Raw genomic sequence first — 21,067 nt, forward strand, 5'->3', positions numbered from 1 at the left:
GCCCATAGCTTCTTTGTACACACTCTAAACTCTCTGAAGAGGTAGATTTTCTGGGTGTGTGAGCAGCACTTCTGTTGTGGCTCTAGCTACAAGAACCACACTGATGTGTAATATGATTTAGAAACCTTTGCTAAGGGAAAGCAAAATTGCACCCGTGTGGGAAGATGGGATGGCTAGACAGGGATCTTGGAGATATGAAACCTAATGCTCACCCTCTGGCAGTTGACAGACACTGGGGTTATACTGCCACCGTGTGGCGTCATGGGAAACTACAGCTGAGTTTACACCGGGCCTGGGAGTCTATCTTGTTTAAGGGGTGATATCAGGAGTCCAGAATGACTCAACTGTGGACGCTTGTTAAACTTGCGGAATCACGGAGACCTATCCCTGATCTAGAACCTTAGGAAGGGAGCTGGAAATTTGCATTAAAAATGCCTCCTGAGTGATTCGAATTTGTAGAATCACCTAATTCCTAGGTGACCTAATTTATAGGATTCAGGGCAAAATGAAAATACAGGGCCCCTTGTTCAGAAATTATTAAGAATTTTAAGACAGCGACAGCAGAGCACTGAATCAAGCACGGGGTCTCGTGTGACTGTATAGGTTGCCATGTTCATGAAGCTGGCCCTGTGCTTGCGCCCTCTGAATTTGGGGATCACCGCTGCAGCGAATGCGTCTCTCAGATGTGTTGAACCCTAGCTACATATGACGTGGTAGTTGGGAGCATGGGCTTGGAGGTGAGGCAGTCTCTGAACGGAGTTCGGGCAGGAAAGAGTGAGAGATGCTGCCAACTCGTCTCTCCACTGCTGCGCCCATGGAGGATGCAGCCAGGGGGACGCGCGAAGGGCAGTGTGCATGGGGCTGGGGGCGGGGTTGAGAGGCTGGGGCTCCGCAGATGAAGAGGGGGCATGGAGACTGAGAGATCTCGAGAGAAGAAGGGGCGTAGGAGGAAGGAATGACAACAGTGTGAATGAGGCAGAAGGTAAGAAAATGTGGCATCTACGCTCTTTAAGCCCCGAGAAGGTTGAAATCAGTCACTAGCCAATTTCATAGCTTTCTTCTTCACTGGGCGGAAGCAGCAGTGCGGCCCGGCAGGGGCGGGAGGTAGGATTCCCCTTGGCCAGAGATTCTCAGGAGTTAAGATCTTACAGGCACTAAAATAAGTGACTGAAGCACATTCTAGAAATGCCTTCATTAAAATTGTCTCCAAGGAGAAGAGACTCATCATTAGCTTAAGGGTAGATTAAGGCCACTCTATTTAATAGTAGGGGCTGAGATGAAATGATAGTAATAATAATAGTAGTCGTAATAACAGTAGCTGAACTGCACTGTCTACTCCCTGTTCTAAGCGTGTTTTGTATGTTAACTCACTGAAACAATTTTGAAGGGATCAAGATGGGGGAACCCAAGTTCTGGATGAGCGTGTGGGTCTGCGGGGTCCCTTAGGTCCTGCCTCCACCTGGAGTGTGGCCTGAGGAGTGTCCTCACCTTTCACCTACCTTCCCTGGGACCCGGAGGAAGCTGACGCAGGCTAACTGAATGCATAACTTTATTAAATAAATGCTTTGTCATGACAAACGACAAAGATCAAGGAGTAACATAAATTATAAGTTGAATAAATAGTATACAGCAATCTTCACTTTAATAAAACGTGAGATCTTCTGTTTTTTTTTTTCTTTTTTTATTTCCTTAGGTACAAAATGCTAAACAGGAGGCGAGTTCTTCCGCATTCAGGTGATTTTTTTCCTGCTTTTTTTTGTCACCACAAACTGGTTTTGTTTGTTGCTTTGTTTTTCCATCCTTTTCACCAGTAAAAGATTAGCATTTATTTAAAAAAAAAAAAAAGTTGAAAACAAAAAAGAAGAGAAAATAGAGCTATGGTATGTATGTAGGTAAAACTATCAAGAACTACAGTAATATGTGCTGTGGTTATTGCTGTCTTAAAAGAAAAAAAAAACAAAAAACAAAAAACACAAACCGGTAGGCAACTCGGAATCTGAAGGATCTTGTCTGACAACTGTCTATCCATGTGGGCTACTGTGTGACGGTGGTGGTGGCAGATGGCACTCAGGCTGGTGTCCGGGGACCAGAGAAGCGGGCGGGGGGGCACAGGGCAGCCGGCACCTCCACCTCCCTTTTCCCCAGCCGGAAGGAGTTAAGGAGAGGAGGCCAGAGTCTGTGGAGATGGCTAAACTACGTACTCCATTAGAAAACCAAGAAAGTATGTTAAAAAAAAAAAAAAAAAAGACACGAAACCTAAGAGAAAAAAAAAAAGTGGAGAAAAGTGCAAAATACATCTTGCACTTTTAGTGGTTTCAAAAATAAAGACAGTACAACGCCCAGGTTGCCGGCTGGTAGAACCCCCACGTCTCAGCACTTAGCCTCCTTTCTCTTGGAAGCCACAAATATCCTCTCTAAGGCCAGAGGGTTCTTGGCCCACTCCTCTCTGAAGTCCCCATTCTGAGCCGGAGCCCTCTGGGGGGGGGGTGCTGAACAGACGGAGAGGGGGAACACTACCCCCTCTTAAGGGGAGCTTGGTGGTTGCCATGGCAGCCTGGTGGCTGCTAATGAGCTAGGTGGTGGGAAAAGGATGGCCCTGCAGGAGGCTGACCCCGCAGGGCTACAGTGGAGACCACCAAGGTGGTGATGGGGAATGGGTGAGGGGCGAGGTGGTGGGACCACGCAGGGCCTCCCCTCCTCCCCGTGTGGGGTTGAATGTCTCCGGGCCTGTCTGCGCAGGCCTGGCTGTCTGAGAAACTTTCCTGTCTCTTCCTTCCCAGGCACCCTGCTTTGCCGGGGTGGGTCAGGTGGCTCTGGGGGAAGAAGGGTCTGTCCTGGCTGGACCTCCCTCAATCACCTGGCAGCGGTGGGCGACGACTGGCAAAGTCTGTGCTGCTGGAGCGAGGCATGAGTCGAAAGGGGGGTGGGGAGAAACTTCCTGTAGCGGGGCAACACTTAGACTAGAGGCCACAGGAAACCTGGGCCCTAAGGCCTCCAGGTGAGCCATCAGTGGCCAACAGCAGCCGGGAGGCGAGGCGACGCCTCCCAGGACTTCTCTGCGGGGCAGCACTCCACAGCGGCCTTCCCTCTCCCCCGCCCAGCGGACCGCACGGGCTCCATCCTCCTCAGTGACTCCATCCCCACGGTCTCCCCACTTTGGGCTCAGCCCAGACCTCCTCTTCTAGCGGTTTAGGTCCATCTGTCATGAGGGTCCAGTGTCCTCTAGGGATTGGCCAGCTGACCAGAATCACCCGCTGCAAGCTCAGGAGACTTACAGGTTTGGGTTAGTCATCACGAACCTTGGAGACCTGTGGGACTGATGCAGTTAAACCAGGCCAGAATCCCTGCCTTCCGGCTGACAGCAAAGAGCCAATGTAAGGGGCAGAGGCCATTCAAAGTCCGTAAACAGTGATGTGGGGGAGAGAGAGTCTCTCTCAGGAATCAGGTCCAGGTCTGGGGAGGGGTTGGGGTGGGATGTGCAGTTCCTGGCTCAGTCTTTTCTTAGGGGGAATGGCGCCCCAGTATCCACTTGGCAGATCCCCGTTAGACGACTGCTCAAGATCCGAAGGAAGAATGGGCAGAAAGAAGGGGGAAGTGAGAAAGATTCAGGATACTGGCCTAAGACACAGAAATGTGAGTCGGACATTGGGGGACAGTTGCACAGAGATGGGGTGCGCTGACGCAGCAGGCCAAGTCAGTCCTTGCGGCTGCCATTCCCGGAAGGCCCTTTGTCCTATGAAGATCGACCACCTCTCCCAGCCCTAGCCGACTGTCCTGTCCGGGGGAGGAGGGGACATCCCTCGAGTTCCGCAGTTGCAAGTTTTCTGCTATGGATTAGATTTGCTTTTTTGCTGTCCCTCTTCGTTGCCCCAAGTTCAGTGTCAGAGTGGTCTCCACGGTGTCATGGCATCAGGAAAGAGCAGAAAGAGCTGTGTTCACAGCGAGAAAGGGTCTCCTTGCCAGTGTCCAAGCCCTTTTCCTGGCAGGCTATCTCCAGCCTCAGAAGACAGCCTCAAGGGCCCCCCGTCCATTGAGGAAGCCAGTGAGCGTGGGGTTTTTCTCGGTTCAGCATGTGGCTGCCAAGTGACAGCACTTCCCACGCAGCTATTCGCTGGTCGTCTGGAGCCTTTCTTCCATCCTCCACCCCAGGGAGGAAGTCTCAACCGATCAGCCTGGACGAAGAGCTTCAAAGACTCTCCGGCCTCGGCCCCTCGTTGCAGGGGTTCGGTGGCCATTGAGCACATAATCTCATCCCTTTGAATGCCATTCTCTACTGGATCCTTGTGTCCAGCTGCTGAGTCTAGAACCACCTAAATTTACCCACCTTCCCTGGCTCTACTGCCTGGATTTAGCTCGTTTCTCTCTTACAATCTGTCCCCCCATCTCCTCTCTCCTCTCTCTCGAATCCCAGAGGGCTGATCGGGAAGTTTCTCTTGCCCGCGTCCCCCATTCTGTTGCTTTGCTTCAATGCCAGAACGGGGCCGTCAGCCTCCGTCCCTCCAGCCCTCGGTCCCTTCACTCCACCCGCTCTGGCCCGAACAATCACGTTTACCGTTCCTCTGTATCGACACCTTTCCGCCTCCATCTCCCCTGTCTGCCACCTCTCATTTCGGTTTCTCTCCTGCTCTGCCAGCGTGAAGAGTGAGAGAGGCTTTCAAAATGCAGGCTCTGCCCAGAGAGAATGCAAAGGCTGGGCAGGACCAGCAGGTCAAACTTGGACCTGGTGGGCTTGTTTAGTAAGGGGTCCAGAGACAGTTTCTTCTGGTGAGTCTGAAGGCCAGGTGCGCTGGGGAGCATGCTGGGTGCGCAGTGAATGACCTCAGCCATCTGGCTGGGTGGCACGCCGGAACACACGTGCGCGTGGAAAATCATGAAAAAGTCCAACACTGTGTCCCACAAAGAGTTGAGTTTGCTGCTCATGGGAGGCAGGCAAAACTGATGGTATGGGTCATGTTAGAATAATATGGATTTTCTTGGTTTGCCCAGAATGAGGAAGCTCCTTTATGCCCCCATAAGACCTACATTGAAAAGTTAATGCAAACTTTTAAAGTAAGAAAGGAAAAAAAAAAAAAGATAGATTTAGATGCCTATATATACTATATATGGAGCCTTGTAGATAAATACAAGCCCACGTTTTTTTTTTTTTTTTTTTTTTTTCAGCCTATCCTCCCTCACAGAGGCTGTGCTAGCTGGGAATTGAATGCATTGAGGGGCCGAAACTACACGCTTCAGTGGTAGTTTTAGTGACCCAGGAAAAACAAGTCTTTCCACAGTTGGGGTGTGTACTGATTTCTAAAAGTCTGCATGGAGGGTGAAATATGCACATAGACTCCATACTTAAGTATCTGCTTAGGGAAACCTATCTATCTCATATCGCTCGCTTATTAATTCGTTTTGTTTTGAGAGGAATGGAATGCATTTTAGTTTTTCTAAATTTGGGGGGAGGGGTGTTTAGAACACTCTGCTGGGGCGAGAGGAGAGAAAGGAAGGTTCGAGCCGCCCAAAATGCTGGCTGGAGGAGGAGACAGATCCAGGCGAGGCACTGACACCGCCTGTCTTTTCCCTTCTCCCCCCGTGACCAGTCTAAACTGGGACAATTCCAAGTGCGTCATCGAATGACACATCTTGGGCGCCCCTTCTTGTGCCCAACCATCTCCCCGACTGGGGCCAGGGCTGCTCATGAAAGGTGGATCCAGCCACGGTCCCCGCGATCTTTATTTCCTGCCCACATGTTTCTTTCCCTTCCCGTAACTCTGTTCACCTTTCCTTCTCTTCTACCCATTTGCCTTCGCCCCTTCTCTCTCTTGCCCTTCCTCTCTTCTCCTCCTTGTTCATTCAACTTGCTCCAAAAAGAAAACCATTTCACAGGGGTGGTGTTGGGGGCAGGGATCTCCTTAACTTTTAGCATCTCCGTTGTTGCCATTTTGAAGTTGAGACCTTGCTTAGCGATTCGAGGTCCTCCGTTTCCTCAAATAGATAGATATATGTATTTTTTTTTCCCACATGAGATGAAATGAGTGGCGTCCTGGGGTGGAGAGGCGGCGCTGGCTGGAGTCGGGGCTGGGGTGGGATGGGGTGAGGACAGGGGTGGGGAGGGGGCATCACTCAGTGTTGCTGCTGTCGAAGGTGTGGCACTGAAAGTCTCCGTCGACATACTCCATGCCGGGCAGCTTCATCCCATACTTGTCCACACACCAGCAGATGCCACGTTTGCGGCCACGGGAAGGCTTGCACTGGGGGTGGGGAGGGCGACAGGCATTGAGGATGGCCGTGCCCCAAGGCTCTGTTCTTGCCCGGCCCTTCTTCTTCCCGCCCCAAGACAGACTCTCTCTCACCCCTAGAGAGTTGAGGGGGCTGCATCCAATCCTTGGGGTTCTGTTGTCCCCATTGCATGGGTAGGGGCCAGGGAAAAGGCTAATTTAGGTAGTCTGCCCTTGGCTACCTCCTATAACCTCTTTTTTACGTCATCCATTCAGGGTCTTCCTATTTGGCATTCTCCAGAGAGCTACGTGATTTGATAATATGATGATGATGATGATGATTAATAATAAAATAGCGACAGGAGGCATCACTTGCACCATCACCATGTGCCAGCACTACTACTTAATACTATACAGTAGGTACTGTTCTAAGGGCTTTGCAGAGATTAGTCCGTTATTCCTCATAACTGTGTGAGAACAGTATGTACAACTCTTCTCCATTTTACATGACAAACCGGAGGCAGAGATGTTAAATGACCGGGGTGAGAGGGTACAGCTACTCAGTGGGCGAGCCAAGAAGTGAACCAAGGCTGTCTGGCCCTGGACCCCTAACTTACCTGAGGGGTGCCATTAGAGAGTATCAGGGTCACACGGGAGAGACTTGTTAAAAATGCAGAGTTCTCAGAGTCTACCCCAGACCTACTGGTCAGACACTCTGGGGAGAGCGGCGGGCAGCGGTTAGTTTTAACAAGCCTGCCAGGTGATTCCGATGCCCTAAGAAGCCTGGGAACCATCACCTTATGATAATGTGGACCCGATTTAATAAGCTAAGTACCACTTAGAGGTTTCCTGGCGAGTGCGCTTACGCTTTCGGAAGCCCGCTGAACTTACGGGCTCCGCGTGGGGACGTACCTGCTTTCTCTTGTAGAATCCTTTGCGGTCACAGTTGGGCAGGTACACGGCCCGGGGCACCATGCGTGGGCTGGCTTTGAGCTCCTGCAGGGACGCCTCCATGTGTCTGCGGCAGGGGCCCTGTGTGCGGACGGAAGGATGAGAGGTGTGGCAGGGCGGAGGTGGACACCACCCAGCGGCGCAGAACGCGGGGCCCGGGGCGTGGGGACTAAAGGGTCTGCGGAGGAAGTCACCACCTTTTCTTCCAATTCGTTGCTACCAAAGATCTTTCCTTTCTCTCACCTGTCACGTGCCCTGGGTGTGTAAAGTGTGCAAAAGCTGCGTTTTGACCAGGTGCAGAAGCACACTGCCCCATCTGTGTTCCACACCAGCCGCCCTAAGCTCTTCGGTGCTGCCGAGAAGGGAGGGGTGGAGGGGGTGGCCTCCGCCACGGAGAGGACGCCGCTCAGGGTCACTGGCACAGCTGGCGCGTGCTCCGGGCTCGCTGTGGCTGGCTGGCGCTTTCCTGCTCACTCAGACAAGCCCTGGGCCCCGATAAACCGAAGCTCTAAAAATTCTCCATTGCAAGTGGTAGGTCCGTCACTCAGCCTAGCCTAAGCATCTCCTACTGCCACGAATGCGCATTTAGACGCAGGGAAAAGTCAGAAGTTGGGGCGACCGCAGAGGCTGCCGGGGCGCAGATGCAGAGGGAGATGGGGGAGAACGCTTGAGGCTCACCTGCTCAGATTCCTGTCTCATCTCAGGTGCAGAGATAACCCGGGGGTGGGCAGTGTTCTCGGCTCCTCCCACAAACTTGGACTGGGTCAGCTTCTTTCTGCGGTCCTTCTTCACGGCCTCGGCCTTCAGCTCGGAGATGCGCGTGTGCTTGGGCCTGAAGATCTTGGGAGAGTAGGTCTCCTCTGCCATCTCAGAGGTGGTGGGGTCCTCACGCTCCTGGGAGTCTCTCTCTGCAGGGAGGTAGTGGAGGGTGAGCCTCTACGGCTGACACAGACTTGCAGAGTCCAAGGCTCGGAGGGAGGTTAGGGTGGTGGGGGGTGAGTCCAATAGAGCAAGTCCAGAAAGACTTCATAACGTGGGAGAGTGTTGAAAAACTCAAGCTGATAAGGGCAAGTTAGACAGGGCTGAGAGGACATTCTAGGGGCAGGAAGGGGTCTACCGGAGAGCTCAGGCCATCTTTAGGGGTTTGCTTGCTGTGGGGTTGAGGGGTGGAGAGGGTCTTAAGTAAGATGGAAGGGGCTGCATATAAGAACACAACTTGGAGATCTCAGCTGTTAGAAGACAATAGGGAACAGCCAGGGCTGGACAGGAAAGGCCAGGTCTACAGACTTTGTGCTTTGAGAACCATCGGAGTTGAGATTTATTTGGACTTGGGGAACCGGAGGTGGGAGGGTTCTTGGTGTCTGGACTACTAGGGTGATGTTGGCGGGGGGAGGGACCATCATGAAGAACAGGAAGAGGGTCCTGAAAAACTGGAAATGTGGGGCCTGGAAGGAACAGTGAGGTGGGAGGGACGTGGAACCCAGAGCCGGCTCTGAGCTGGTTCTGTGCTCTGGGCCCTGGATAGGACGGTGCATAACTCAGCTCCAGGCCAAGAAAGGCTGACAGCTGGCTGGGACTGGTGTGGTTATATATAGGAGTGACTTGGTGACAGTCTATATTTAGCTCACTTATGACCTTTAAAGAAGTAGGATTTCGTTCATTTATTTGTTGATCTGTTAATTTCACCTGCCCAACCTTTTCTCGGCCCACAGATTTCCATTAAATCTTATCTCACAGGCACGCTCCTCTGGGTCCCCGTTTCTCAGCTCCTTGACCCCACCGGGCCCGGCAGACCCAGATCTGAGGTCTCCCCTGCTCTTCCCAGGGGGGCAGGGTGTGGCCAGGGTGCCCACGGTGAGACCTGGTGCAGGGCAGGGCGGGGCGGGCGGGGGCAGGGAGGCCTGCCTTCATTGTCTTCTTTTTAAATTCTAGGAAAAGAAAATAGGGCTTTGAGGTGGCCCCCAAATAACTCAGATGAGGTGCAGGAAAATCCTATGCTCCACCCACCCAGCTATTACTGGGCTACCCAGAAGCCCAACGGCAGGTCCTGGGGTGGGAAACAGAAGGAGTCGGAGGAGGTAGGGATAAGGGGCGGTGCAGGGAGAGAAGCTGGGTGAGAAGACTCTTTTATGTCCTTTGGGCAGGTGCTCTCTACCCAGGGGAAGTCCCAGGTGTGTGTTAAGGGAGGTATCTGGAGACCTAGCCAAACCTGGTCAGGATGGCAGGTGGCAGGAAGCACCCAAGCCACCTGTTTGTCTCTTGGCTTAGGATTTGTCACATTTAACTGAACGGGTATCCTGTCTTTAAGGCCCTGGCAAGGAAGTTCCCCGCCCTGAAGAAGCCTCCACAGGTTTGCAGTATTCTGGGTGGTTAGCTTATTTGGGCATTTATCCATAGGAGAGGAAAAGACATGGTCACTGGAGAGGAAGATGACAGGGAGAAAGCGAATAGCAAAGCCGTGGACAGGCTCTCCCTGAACCAAAGTCAACGCCAGGATCCCCATCCCCCACATTTGGCCTTTCATTCCCTCTTCCCACCACGTCTCCACGCTGCTCTGTCTCGACTGTATCAAAACCTCTGTGATGATTCATCGACATGGTGATGTGCCTGGTCAGTGGAATGCAGCCTTCTAGGAATTAGCAGAAAAGAGTGATGCTTTGGGGTAAACCGACTTTTCTCAGTTGTGGGATGAGCTAGAATGGAATGGGATGCGGGGAGGAGTATTAACTGGTTTGGGGGACTCTGTACAGACTGACCAGCTAGGGCTCCGTTACCTAGTAACTCAAGCCCGAACCCGAGGCTCAGGTCTTGGGGAGAGGGGCTGAGGAGAGGAAAAGCTAACCATGGCATGGAAGGGTTGCTGAGCTCGCCTTACTGAGTGACACGGCATTTCACTAAACTTCTCTGGGCATCGCCAAACATTTTAATTCTCAAAAAGCAGTTGACCACTGGGGAAGGGGAGAAGGCAAGAGATGGTTGCCATCGAAAGGCTGGGAGCATTCTGGCGGAGCACGGTCACAGCCCTTTCCTAATCAAGACTGTAATCAGATGAAATGAGGGGAAGAGGACGAGAGGACAGGGTGCTGACCAGTGCATGGAAGAAGGGTGTAGACCCTCTCTCTGGCCTTGGTGGACACAGAGGCATGTTGGCTCACAGCCCTGTGTATAGCGACAGCTCATCCCAAGACTCTTGTCTTTAGAACTCCTTAGAAGAAGTGCTGTGGGTTGCTCTTAACTCGGAGTCCCCCTTCCTGGGAGGAAGGTGGGGCTGTTAATGGTTTGATGAACTTTGGGGCAAATTTACTTTTAGTTCTGATAGTGTTCAAAGATGGCCTTGGGGCTAAGCAATGTTGATGCTGAAAAACAAAATGTAAATTCCTGCATTCTCCCTCTTTAAGAACTCAAAACATGTTTGCAAACCCTCTCTCCTTCCTGGGGTCTCCCAGGGCGGGGCTCCCGAGGGCATACCCTCTGCACTGTGCTGGCTCTCTAGCTGCTTCTGAAAGGCAGCTTACGAGTTTTGATGTGCCTCCCAGTTTTTGGTGCCACTTAACCCCATGGGACTTATTACTTAGGCAGCGGGGAGAGTCGAGTATCAAAGATACTAATCAGGGGCTTGTGGTCACCTGTAGGCTCGAGAGAGACAGTGGAAACTTGGAGCGGAACCAGTGCAGAGCCACAGAGATTAAAAGGCTGGAGCCTTGGCCTCCAGCTAGAATACCAGAGCCTACTAGCCCCACTCAGCTACTGTGCGGCCAAATCGTAAATTGGCTTTCAATCTGGGAAAGGTTTAAGTTTTAGATAGAACATGAAGGCATGAGTAGACTGGCAGCTCCTGAGTTATTTCATCAAGAGAACATGGACCGAGGTTGCAGAAGGGATTTAGGTGAGATATGGGAAAGGACTTCCTAGTGAGGTTGCCTTGCAGGTGAACAGCAATTGAAAGAACTCAACAGTGCAGTGGGTGCTGGAACTTGTGTGAGGAACAGGTCGATACCTCCACACGACCAGTGGGTGGCGGAAGAGATTGCCGGCCACACATGCTACTCATGCTTACTGCTAGGGACTGTAAGTCATTTTGAAATCTGGAATTTGTGTGCCTCCCTCTCCCGTTTCTCTGATAACCATCCAAACCCTCTCCCTCTCTCTGTGTGTCTGCATCACGTATTTAAAGAGTTGGGGAGACGGACAAGCGAGGACTGGAAAGGACCCAGGCGAGGGGAGGGTGGAGAAGGCAGGTGTGAGAACTGGAGGCCAGGGGAGGGGGTAAAGCTTTACCTGTGCCCAACTTCCTGCTGTTTCTTTCATCTGCCATTGAAAAATGATCAGAGAAAGAAGTGAAACACATCTGGGACCTCCTTTTCCATCTCTAAATGTCATTTCGAAAGAGGACGGGAAGTGTGGAATGCTCAGTATCGTTCCCTCCTTTAATTCCAAGATCTTATCGATGACTGAGAAGCGAGGGCTATCATATTGTTATATTTACCTTTGGGGGTGGGTTCTGATTCTGCTCTGACTTCTAACCCCAGTCTCGCCACCCGGCTCTCTGATGGCCCCAGCCCCTGTCATGTTAAGGTGGCCAACTCATTCACCCTTCCTTCACGAGGCACTGCCCATCCACACCGGTGCGGCAGCATCCGCTGAGGCACAGACGGGTATGTAGACCCTCTCTCTAGCAATACGAACAACGGCTGGAGGACTACCCCATTCTCACGCCCCAGCAAACACAGGGGGCATCTGGGTGCAGAGCCAGTTTCCACCACTCTCTCCAACATGCCCATTTGCTGACACTGTTTTCTTTCAGGGGCAGGATGCTTTAGCAGCAGAACCAGGCACGTGCCTTAAGAAGCGTTCTGATCCCACCTTGCTCCCCAGTCACAGCGATGGGTGCGTCTAGTCAATGGGTGGGTCTAGTCCCGGACCTGCTGCTCCCTGCAATCTGACCTCCCTCCCTGGGGCTCTCGGTCACGCCCTGGCACCATTAACAGCCCAGTCTAGGGCTGGTGGTTGTTTCCCACTCTACCTTGACCTCATAATCAAACTTCAGAGAAAACTGGGTGGCCCAGATCTTGCGACTTTGCTTACGGAAACGTTAGAAACTGAGGCGTACTTGGAATTCACAGCTTAGGAAGAATGTGAGGCTTTGCCAGGCCACCGGGACCTGGGGAGAGGAAAGTCTCTTTTTCTAGCCAGAAGGCAAGATGGGTTCGCCCAGAATCTCATTACAAGGAATGAAGAAGGGAGCTGGGTTTCCACTGGCTGTCATTCTAGCTCCTTCTGTGGAATTTAAACAGTAAACTTCTTAAGGGCAGAGGCTTGTCATTCATCTTTGTCTCTCCGGTCTATGGTATTCGATAAATAATCTTTAAATGGAGAGATGCATGGATCTTTGCAAGAGACAAAGAGAAGCGGCTCTTGAGACTTTTCTGTATTTAAGCTCGGGTGTGTTAGAGCTCAGTGGATGCTCTGAGGGGTCATGTCACTGGCCTCTCTGTCTTTGAGCATAATAACTGCCATGGAGGGATCAAGGAGGCAGAGAAATGAGCTTCACAGTAGAGGGACAGAAAGAGGGGCCTCTTGGATTTGCTGGGCTTCTCTTTGGTCTGAGGCTGCACTGTCCAATAGAGCAGCCACTTAGCCATATGTGGCCATGAAACTAATAAATATTAAATCAACTTGCAAATTCAACTCCTTCGTTGCCCTAGCCATATTTCAAGTGTTCATTAGCCACATCTATCATCGCAGAAAATTCTACTGGACAGCTGGTCGGAGGGCACTGACCCATTCTGGGTATGGCTAGATGCTCTGGGCCCACTCCCCATCTTGCCCTGTTTCCTAGCCAACCTGCAGCCTCCTGTTCTTTGATAGACCACTGGGCTTTTTTTGAGAATGACAAATAGGCTGCTCACTGTTTAAAATAACGGTAAGGCGCATCTCAGTTTCCTGCAGCCTGACCGTTTCCCAGCTGCAGATGCCAAATGACTCAATTACGCTGTGCGTGCCTTTGCATAGAAAGGCGATGGGGTGGTAGGGAGGGGCTGCAGAGTCATCCAGGAGCTGCAACATTCCTCCTCCTGCTGGTCCACTCTGCCCAGCCACTGCCTTGCCCCAGCCTCTCTTGGAAGACACTGTTTTCTTTTCCTCTGTGGTCCGTCGCAGACGTGCATGTTCTGGGTTCTTTTTAACCTGAATTATGAGCTGAGAAGGAAAGAAACACCGACTTTCCAAGAGGAAAACAAACCCAACCAACCAGTCATCCTCGGAACAGTTGCAAGAAGGGAGGAGTTGCAAGAAGATGCTAGAAGGGAGTCTTGCTGACTTGGGGTGAGTGGCAGAGGGGGGAGCAGATTCTGAGTCAGTGACTGGTCAATGAGGGCAAAGGCTCACCCTACTGAGCTTGTCTGCAGCCCCTGCCCCATCTCAGGCCAGAACTAAGGTGGCTAGGTGCTCTAAACCAACAGCAACGTTGGCCGATGTGGGTATGTCACATCTCTAACCTGAGCAGAGCAATAAAGACACCACATAGAAAAGCAGATAAACATTCAGAATTAGGAGCCAGACTACCTGCCCTTAACCTTCAGTCACACTTCTGAGGAAGAAGAAGGGGCTGCTAACCAAGGTTCAAGAAGCCCTGGTGCAGATTTACTTGGACCTCTCTTAGTCTCTTCTTTTCTTAGCCTCGGTTTTCTCACCTGAACAGGGTTGTTATGAGGATTAAATGAGTCGATATGCGCTAATTACCTCTCAACAAAGGTCTCTGTTGGCTCTCGCCTCCTTAGTGCCAATCATCAACTACAAATTTGGTTGCCTGGCACCTGGTTGACAGATTTCTACTTGTAGATCACAAGATCTAAGGCTCCTGGGGCTGCAGAAAGGTCTGCCGGAAAGTGAAGGCTTTATCCTTGTTTCCGGGGAGTTTGACTGCCAACCCCTGGTGAGAGGGACTTTGCACAAATGCTGCTGGGAACTACTCCTCACTTAGAGAACTCACCCTGGGAGTCTGTCCCTCTGTCTAATCCCATTCCTTCATGCTGCATTAAAGCACTGAGTCACCTTCCCTAAAGATAGAGAGAGAAATGGTGACCTACAGCCTTCCACAGTATATGTGTGGCAGGTGTCAAGTTGGTGACACTTCTCCATAATAAACGGCTAGGTACCACTCACACATCTCCCTCTGTCCAGGGACCAGAGGTGAAGAAAGGATCCTCCTCATTTTGTCACCCTGGGGCCAAACTAGAATTCAGGGCCGTGTCAACTCCTGTAAGCATTTCTCGATCCCTGGGAGATAGCTGGTGAGAAACTGACACATAGGAAATACACACTTACGCACATCTCCCAAGATGTCTCCTGCCAGGTTTCTCTAGAGGTGGGGAAGGTGGAGCATGCTCAGTAGAAACGGCTGTATCTGTTCCCCTACACATCCCAAACCAGAGGCGATGGAGGGGCTAAGTGGGGAGCAGCCCATTTCTCTGACCTGGCAAAACTCCCATTCAGAACATTACAATTATGCATCCACATTCTCCCTATAGTCCCGAATGATCAGAAGGGGGCGCAAGGAGCAGCTGGTTGGAACTCTACGTGGTCCCCTAGAGAAGAGTGGCTTAGATCTCACCATCCTGCTTCCCAGGCTCCATGAAAGGCCTGTGCTGGTGGAGGCCGGTGGCCATGAGAAGCAGGCCACTCTGTGCCGTGTTCTCTCCTCAGAGACTACAGACTGCTGCCTGCATTTCCACTTCGAGGCCACTTCACTTCCTCTCCTAAAATAGAGCACCCCAAAGTTTTGGGCTTTTATTTCATATTCGCAACCCCCACTATGGGATAGCTGTGGTGATATTTACCAAAGGTCTCATTGCTGGTTAGGCCCAGGCAAGAGCCCTGGTGACTAGAGAAGAAAGCCAGGAATAACAAAACGGAACCCTAACATCAAGAGGGAAGAGCCGATTCTAGTTCTGACTGTGCCCTGCACTTTTTGGGCAAGTGACACTGTGCTCCGGGCCTCAGCATCCCCATCTGTAAAAATAAGGGCCTTGACTGCAAGAATCACATGGGTTCCTTGCCGCTTTAGCATTCTTTGGCCAATACCCAGACAATTCCTGGAGACATGTTAGGACCAAACTAAGCCAAGTGGCCAGGCAGGAAAGGCCACTTTGCCTCTTATAAAAATTTCTAGTCACTCCTTTGGATTTATGTTAGAAAAAAAAAAGACATAACAGAAATCATGGAAAGAAATGGAATTGTAAACAAAACTGGGGGACCTTCTGGATATAGGGGAAAGGGAAGCAGAAGCTTAGAACCGACTTGTTTATGTGCTTATTTATTTTTGCAAGTATGGAATAAATTTCACGGTTCTGGAAAACATATCCAAATGGCAATTTAAAGATGGTCTTTGGAGATCGCAACTCTTGGACCAACTGTAGTAAAAATGCAAAACGAAAACTCAAAACCCCTCCAAATTTCCTCCTTGTCTCTCACCACATCCATTCTCCTTCTTGGTTGGTTCCTCCTTGGTACCTGGTCCCTTTATGGTGTCTTCCAGTTTCTAGATGCAGTGAGCCTGGAGCATGGTGATCCCTTCTCCAAAGTTTAATTTTCCACACATTAAATAACTCAGAGTTTCAAAGGCATTGCTCAGGTACAAAGTAAAATCTTTAGACAAAAATCACCTTTCTTCCCACTAGCTCCCCCCCTCCCCCATGCCCCATTAAGGGGACTAAGGCTTCTGCTCTCATGCCCTTTGCTGTAACCCTCACTGTGACCTCTGGCTCCTGGGGTCAGCCCTGTCCTCCTCTCTGCAGCTGCAAGCCCACCTGCTTGCTCAAATCCAGCCCAATCCCCTGGACTAAACCACAGCTGCTCTGACTTAAAACTCCCCTCAGGGGATGCCTTGGCCTCATGGGGTGGAGAAAGGAGGGGAGGAGGGAGGGAGAAGGAAGGGGAAAAGAGGAATGGAAAGAAAATGTGCCCAACTGTGCTTTCTCTTCCAGCCTGAGCTGACACAGCAGAAAGGGGCAGGGGGTGGGGGTGGGTGCCGGTAAGAAAAGTCAAGCAAAAAGCGGCATCTCGTCTCCCCATTCCCGTTTTGGTTGGCACAGGGTGCAGCCAGCCTCCCAAGGCTTGTGTCAAAAGGAGGGAGTGCGGGTGGGAAAGGAATCTGCCTCTTTCAGTTTTCCATGATCTTGTTCAACCCAGACATAAATTTGGCCAATAAACTTATAACTTTGGAACTTAACATTAACATGGTATTTGGACCAGGTTTGGAGTGGAAGCCAAGGTGATGTAGGCCAAACCCCTGAAAGAAGCAAAGGCTGAATTCATTTTTATTGAGCAACTTATTTTTTTTATTCCCCAGAAGCATATTTTCTGTCTTTCTTATTTCTCAATGACGGTACTGCAACCCAGAATCCACTTCTGTATCCCAACTTTACTGTTTCCCAGGCACAGGAGCGATCTCCCAGACAGAGGCAAGGATGCCGCCTTCCTCCAGCCCACAAAGCCGCAAGGCTCCTTGGGCAAACAAAGCCCGGAGCAAAGCCCAGTCTTTCCTGGACTCGACCCAGCTCACCGATATTTATCGATCTCGGCCCAATAAATAACTGCATTCTCCCGCCTCTCTCCAGTCTCTCACACATTACCCTCTGTTTCTATATCTATCTTTGCCCCTGAATTGGCCAAAATAAAAGGCAGGGCCCGGCGCGCTCCCAGCCCCAGGCTCGCGGGCGGACTCCCTCTCCCGTTGCGAAGCAACGCGCCTAGCAAAACACTAGTCTCCGCCCGCCCTCCGCCTTCCTCTCTTCCTCCCAGAAGCTTTGGCTGCCTGCCACCTCGCTCTTCTCCGCTATTACTGATACTAGAAATGCACTCTTTTGGGGGGGCTAAAAAAGGTCTCTCTCTCTCTCTGTATACATACATGCATATGTTTTCTCTCTGTGTGTATAATCTATACCTGTATCTATATCTATACGGAAACCACGGGAGGGAGGGGCAAACCCAAGTTCGCATTGCTGGTTTTCGTAGTGGAGGGTGGTGGTAGGTGTTGGGGAGCAGGAATTTTGTCCAAAGGAGCCGACACTCTCCTCCATCTCTCTGTTCATTTTCTTAAGAACTGCCCTAGCGCCATCTCCAACTTTTGGGGGACTTTCCCAATGGTTTTTGAGCTGAAAATCTATAGCCAAGAGCGCCCACCCCCATCCCATCTGTCCCACAGAAAGGTGTCAGCCCTGGGCACCAGTTGAGCGCGGCCATTGGGCAACTGCAGTGGGTCAGGCACCTGCTTTAAAGCGGGGAGGAGTCGGTGAGGACTGGGGCCGGGGTGGGGTTAGGACCTCGAGGCTGCTTTGTGTGGGCCAGAGGTACCTTGAAGGTTGAGAGGAAGGGGCTGCAGAGAAATCCAAATAACATCTTGCTTGGGACAAAAGCGTGTGTGTGTGTCTGTGTGTGTGTGTGTGTACGCGCGCGCCTATTTGCACTTCCAGAAATTGCGCGCGTGCGCGCGCTCTGCGCTCACACTCTCTACACCAACCACATCACACAAACCACACTTGGGCAAATAAAAGTGGGGCCAGAATGCGGCTGAGAGATACCTTGCATACTTCTCGGTGTGACCGGATTGTTACCCAGAGCGGTCGCTTCCAAGCCAGGAAATTGATTCATAGCTCCTCTCTCCACTCCCCTGTGCTAAGCTTTCCAAATCCATATCCCCCAAGATGAAGGCGGGCGGGACCGCCTTTGAAAAGTGGCTTTTATTTAAAAATAACTCCACAAACCTGCCCCTGGGGCCTCCGGGGCCTGCATGTGGCCCTTGGCCCCTTTTTTGCATGCAGCGATCCCAAGAGAGTCTACCTCTTGCAAAGCTGGAGGGGCGGCTGCCTGTAGCAGGCAGAACCCGCCGGGTTTTCGGAGACCAAGATTGAACCCTGGAAAGCCCTTCTGCCTCTTCTCAATCGCCGATGCACTCTTTTCCTACATGATAGTGTCTGTAGTTTGCAGTTTAAGAAAACTCATGTTGGGGTGTTTGTAACATAAGGGGATAAGAGAGGAAGAAACTACTTAGAAGAAACATTTAGCCAAGTCTTAACTCCTTTTGGAGAGAATCAATAATTAGTCTGAAGTCTCACAACTAATACTGTTGTGTATAGTTCCTTAAGCTATTTTTTAAAAATTTAAGAGGTAGCTCTTTCCAAAAACAAACAAACAAACAAACAAAAAAACCCCACCAAAAACAGTCTAAGGGAGGCAGAGCCATTCTCATTAACCAAATAGCTCTGTCAACATTTTAAACCGTAGACTCCTGGCGCGGAGAATTTGGGAGCAGGGCAACCAGGGGGCGGGGCTACTTGGAGGCGGAGGGGAGGTGGAGGGGGCGTGGCCTTGCTAGTCTCCGCCCCCTTGATTTTACGCTCTGCATTACCAGGGCCCCTCTTTTAAACCACATCCCTTGTGATCAGGTTTGAGAGGTGAGGGCGGAGGGGGATTAGTACTGACGGAGAAGTTGTGATGTCTGAATTTCACATCCCCTCTCGTCTCCGATCCTATATTCACCTTTCTTCCTAGGTAAAATCTGAATTGGGGCGGGGAAAAGGAATTCGATTCAGCGATGAACGTCCAGTACAGGAACACCAAATCCTGCTGCAACACCGAATCCTTGCTTTTTATCCCTCCCCCCCGCCCCCAATACCCTACTAACCTACCTGCTGCCGTGGTTCCTGCCTAAAGTAATCTTTTTCTTCTTGGAAGGAAAAAAGGAATTTTGCATTTACCACCTACCGCAATCAAATTAAGTCGAAAGTAATGGGTATGAAGGTGGGCGAGGCATCGGAGCCCCCACCCGTAAGGCATTAGCTATCACAAGGGTGCGTGCGTGCGTGCGTGCGTGTGTGCGCGCGCTCTCGCGCGCGCTCGCGTGTCGGGGTAGAAGGATAGAAACGTCAGAAGGGACTGGTAGGGGGGCAGGGGCTGTGAGGGACAAAGGTGGAATGAGCACAGAAGAACCGTAATAACGCCTCTTTCCAGAATCCCAGTTAAAGCAATATTTTAACAAAGAGATTTGTTTTTCAAATTCAGAAAAAAAATATGTGTTGGGTGGGTAGGAGGCAGTGGAGGAGGAAGCTGATAATAAAACAGGCACCCTTTCAGACTGGAGATTGAGTACCTGAGGATTTGAACCTTGAGACCGAATAGGAGCTCAGAGTCGGTGTTCGGCGAGGGGAAGGGGTAGAGGAGAGTAGGGTGAGGGACGGGGCGAGGAGAAGGAGCGAAACCGTGAGAGCCCGGGTTAGACAGCCCAGGGTGGCCGGATCACCCAGGACTCCAATTCGGAGGTCCAAAGACCCTCCCCGCTCCCTCCTGGGCTGCGCCGCGGCTCCAAGCCACTTTCTGGGCAAAGCGCGCGGGGCCAGCGGGTTCCCCGTCCCCCGCCCGTGAGCCGTGCAACTGACTGGCACACTGAGCGCGCTCACCGATCTTGACTTGCTCGCGGTAGCTCTTTTCGTTGAGGCAAAGCCCGCGGCCGTGCAGCAGGGCGTGCAGCGGTTTCTCCTCGTCCTGCCGGGGAAGGCAGCGCAGCCCCTGGGCGCAGCGCTCAGTGTAGACGCCGCACGACTGCCCCTCGGCCAGGGCGCAAGTCATGCAGCAGCCGCAGCCCGGCTCCTTGACCAGCTCGCAGCCCAGGGGGCTGGGGGGGCACATGGAGAGGGCTTTCTCGTCGCAGGGCTCGCAGTGCACGAAGGAGCCCAGGCTCTGGGCGGGCCCCGCACAGGCGGCCAGCAGCAGGAGGACCGCGGTGAGCACCATCTTCGAATCTCTCCCTTTACCTTGGGGCGGGGCAGGAGAGCGAGAGTGCGGAGGATAAGGGGCTAGGAGGGCGCCGGGAGAATTGTATTAAAAAAAAAAAATTTTCTGGCAGGTAGAGCAGGTGCCCTCCCCCAGACAATCGTAAAATGTGGGGAGAGATGGAGGGCAGGGGTGCCTGCAAGCAAGTCCCGGTGACCAGGATTAAAGACTTGCAACAGGTTGGGGGGAAAAGAGCAGCGCCAGGTACACGCACCGGGATTGGGGCGGGAGAAACAACCCCCCAAAAGCCGGACCTGCTCAGAACTGCAAGGAGAAAAGACAAAGATTGTTCACCCCAAAGCAACCACCAGAATAACGGGCTCGGAGGCCGTGGAGAAGACGGGGTGGGGGAGAAAAATGGGTTTGTCTTCAAAAATTTTGTTTAAAATCTAAAGTACACCCTGCTCCTTTCTACCCCTCAGCGGCGAGCGCCGCGCTGCTGCAGCGGAACAGGTAGGAGGCGGCGGCTGCAGCCGCGAAGGGTGGGGACAAATGTTGAAATCAAGAAGAAAAAAAAAAATCCAAGACCCTAACACCACTTTTCTCCCACTCTGCCACCACCTCTTCGAAATTCGCAGGTTCTGCGTGAAGCTCGGAGAAGGGTGCAAACGGAGGAGGGGGTAATTAGAAGGAGCAAAAAAGAGGAAAAACCCCACACCGCTTTGCAGCTCTTCCTAGCTCTTTTACCCCCGCAGAAGTTTCCAAAGAGACTACCGGCTCGGGTCGAGCAGGCGCTTTTAAATAGACGGCCCCTGGCTGCCAGCCAGTTTGTAGCTGCAATTTGAGCTCCCCAACACCCAACCCAGGCAAGGATGCCAAGGAGCTTTGCAGTACGAACTCACACGGGGTGGGGGTGGGGAGAGGCCTTCGAGACACACGGGGGCTCCCCTTCGCTCCCTGAACAGCGCCCTCCTCCCCCCGGAATGTAAGAATGGGGCACGGGGGACAGGGCTGGGGCTGTGCGAGGGCGGAGGAGCTGGGGGGCGAGTGGAAGAGAGAGTTATACGGAGCACGGTGGACACAATGAGGAGTAACTCGGTCTTCCCCTCCCTCCCACCCTTCTTAACTGGCCCAGGCCTGAGGGAAAA

At 52.0% G+C, this 21,067-nt stretch overlaps 1 protein-coding gene across 1 annotated transcript; it reads right to left on the reverse strand.

The window, feature by feature from the left end:
* Nucleotides 1–1,532: 1,532 nt before the first annotated feature.
* Nucleotides 1,533–20,702, reverse strand: IGFBP5 (insulin like growth factor binding protein 5). Its single transcript, XM_039844729.1, has 4 exons — nt 19,607–20,702; nt 7,830–8,059; nt 7,113–7,232; nt 1,533–6,233 (listed from the first exon to the last, which is right to left on the reverse strand). The coding sequence occupies exons 1-4, from the start codon at nt 19,938–19,940 to the stop codon at nt 6,102–6,104; spliced, it is 816 nt and encodes a 271-aa protein (XP_039700663.1). The 5' UTR covers nt 19,941–20,702; the 3' UTR covers nt 1,533–6,101.
* Between the last annotated feature and the right edge of the window lie 365 nt (nt 20,703–21,067).

This window comes from Pteropus medius, unplaced genomic scaffold (genome assembly GCF_902729225.1).
Source record: "Pteropus medius unplaced genomic scaffold, Ma_sr-lr_union100, whole genome shotgun sequence".
NCBI classification, from domain to species: Eukaryota; Metazoa; Chordata; class Mammalia; order Chiroptera; family Pteropodidae; genus Pteropus; species Pteropus medius.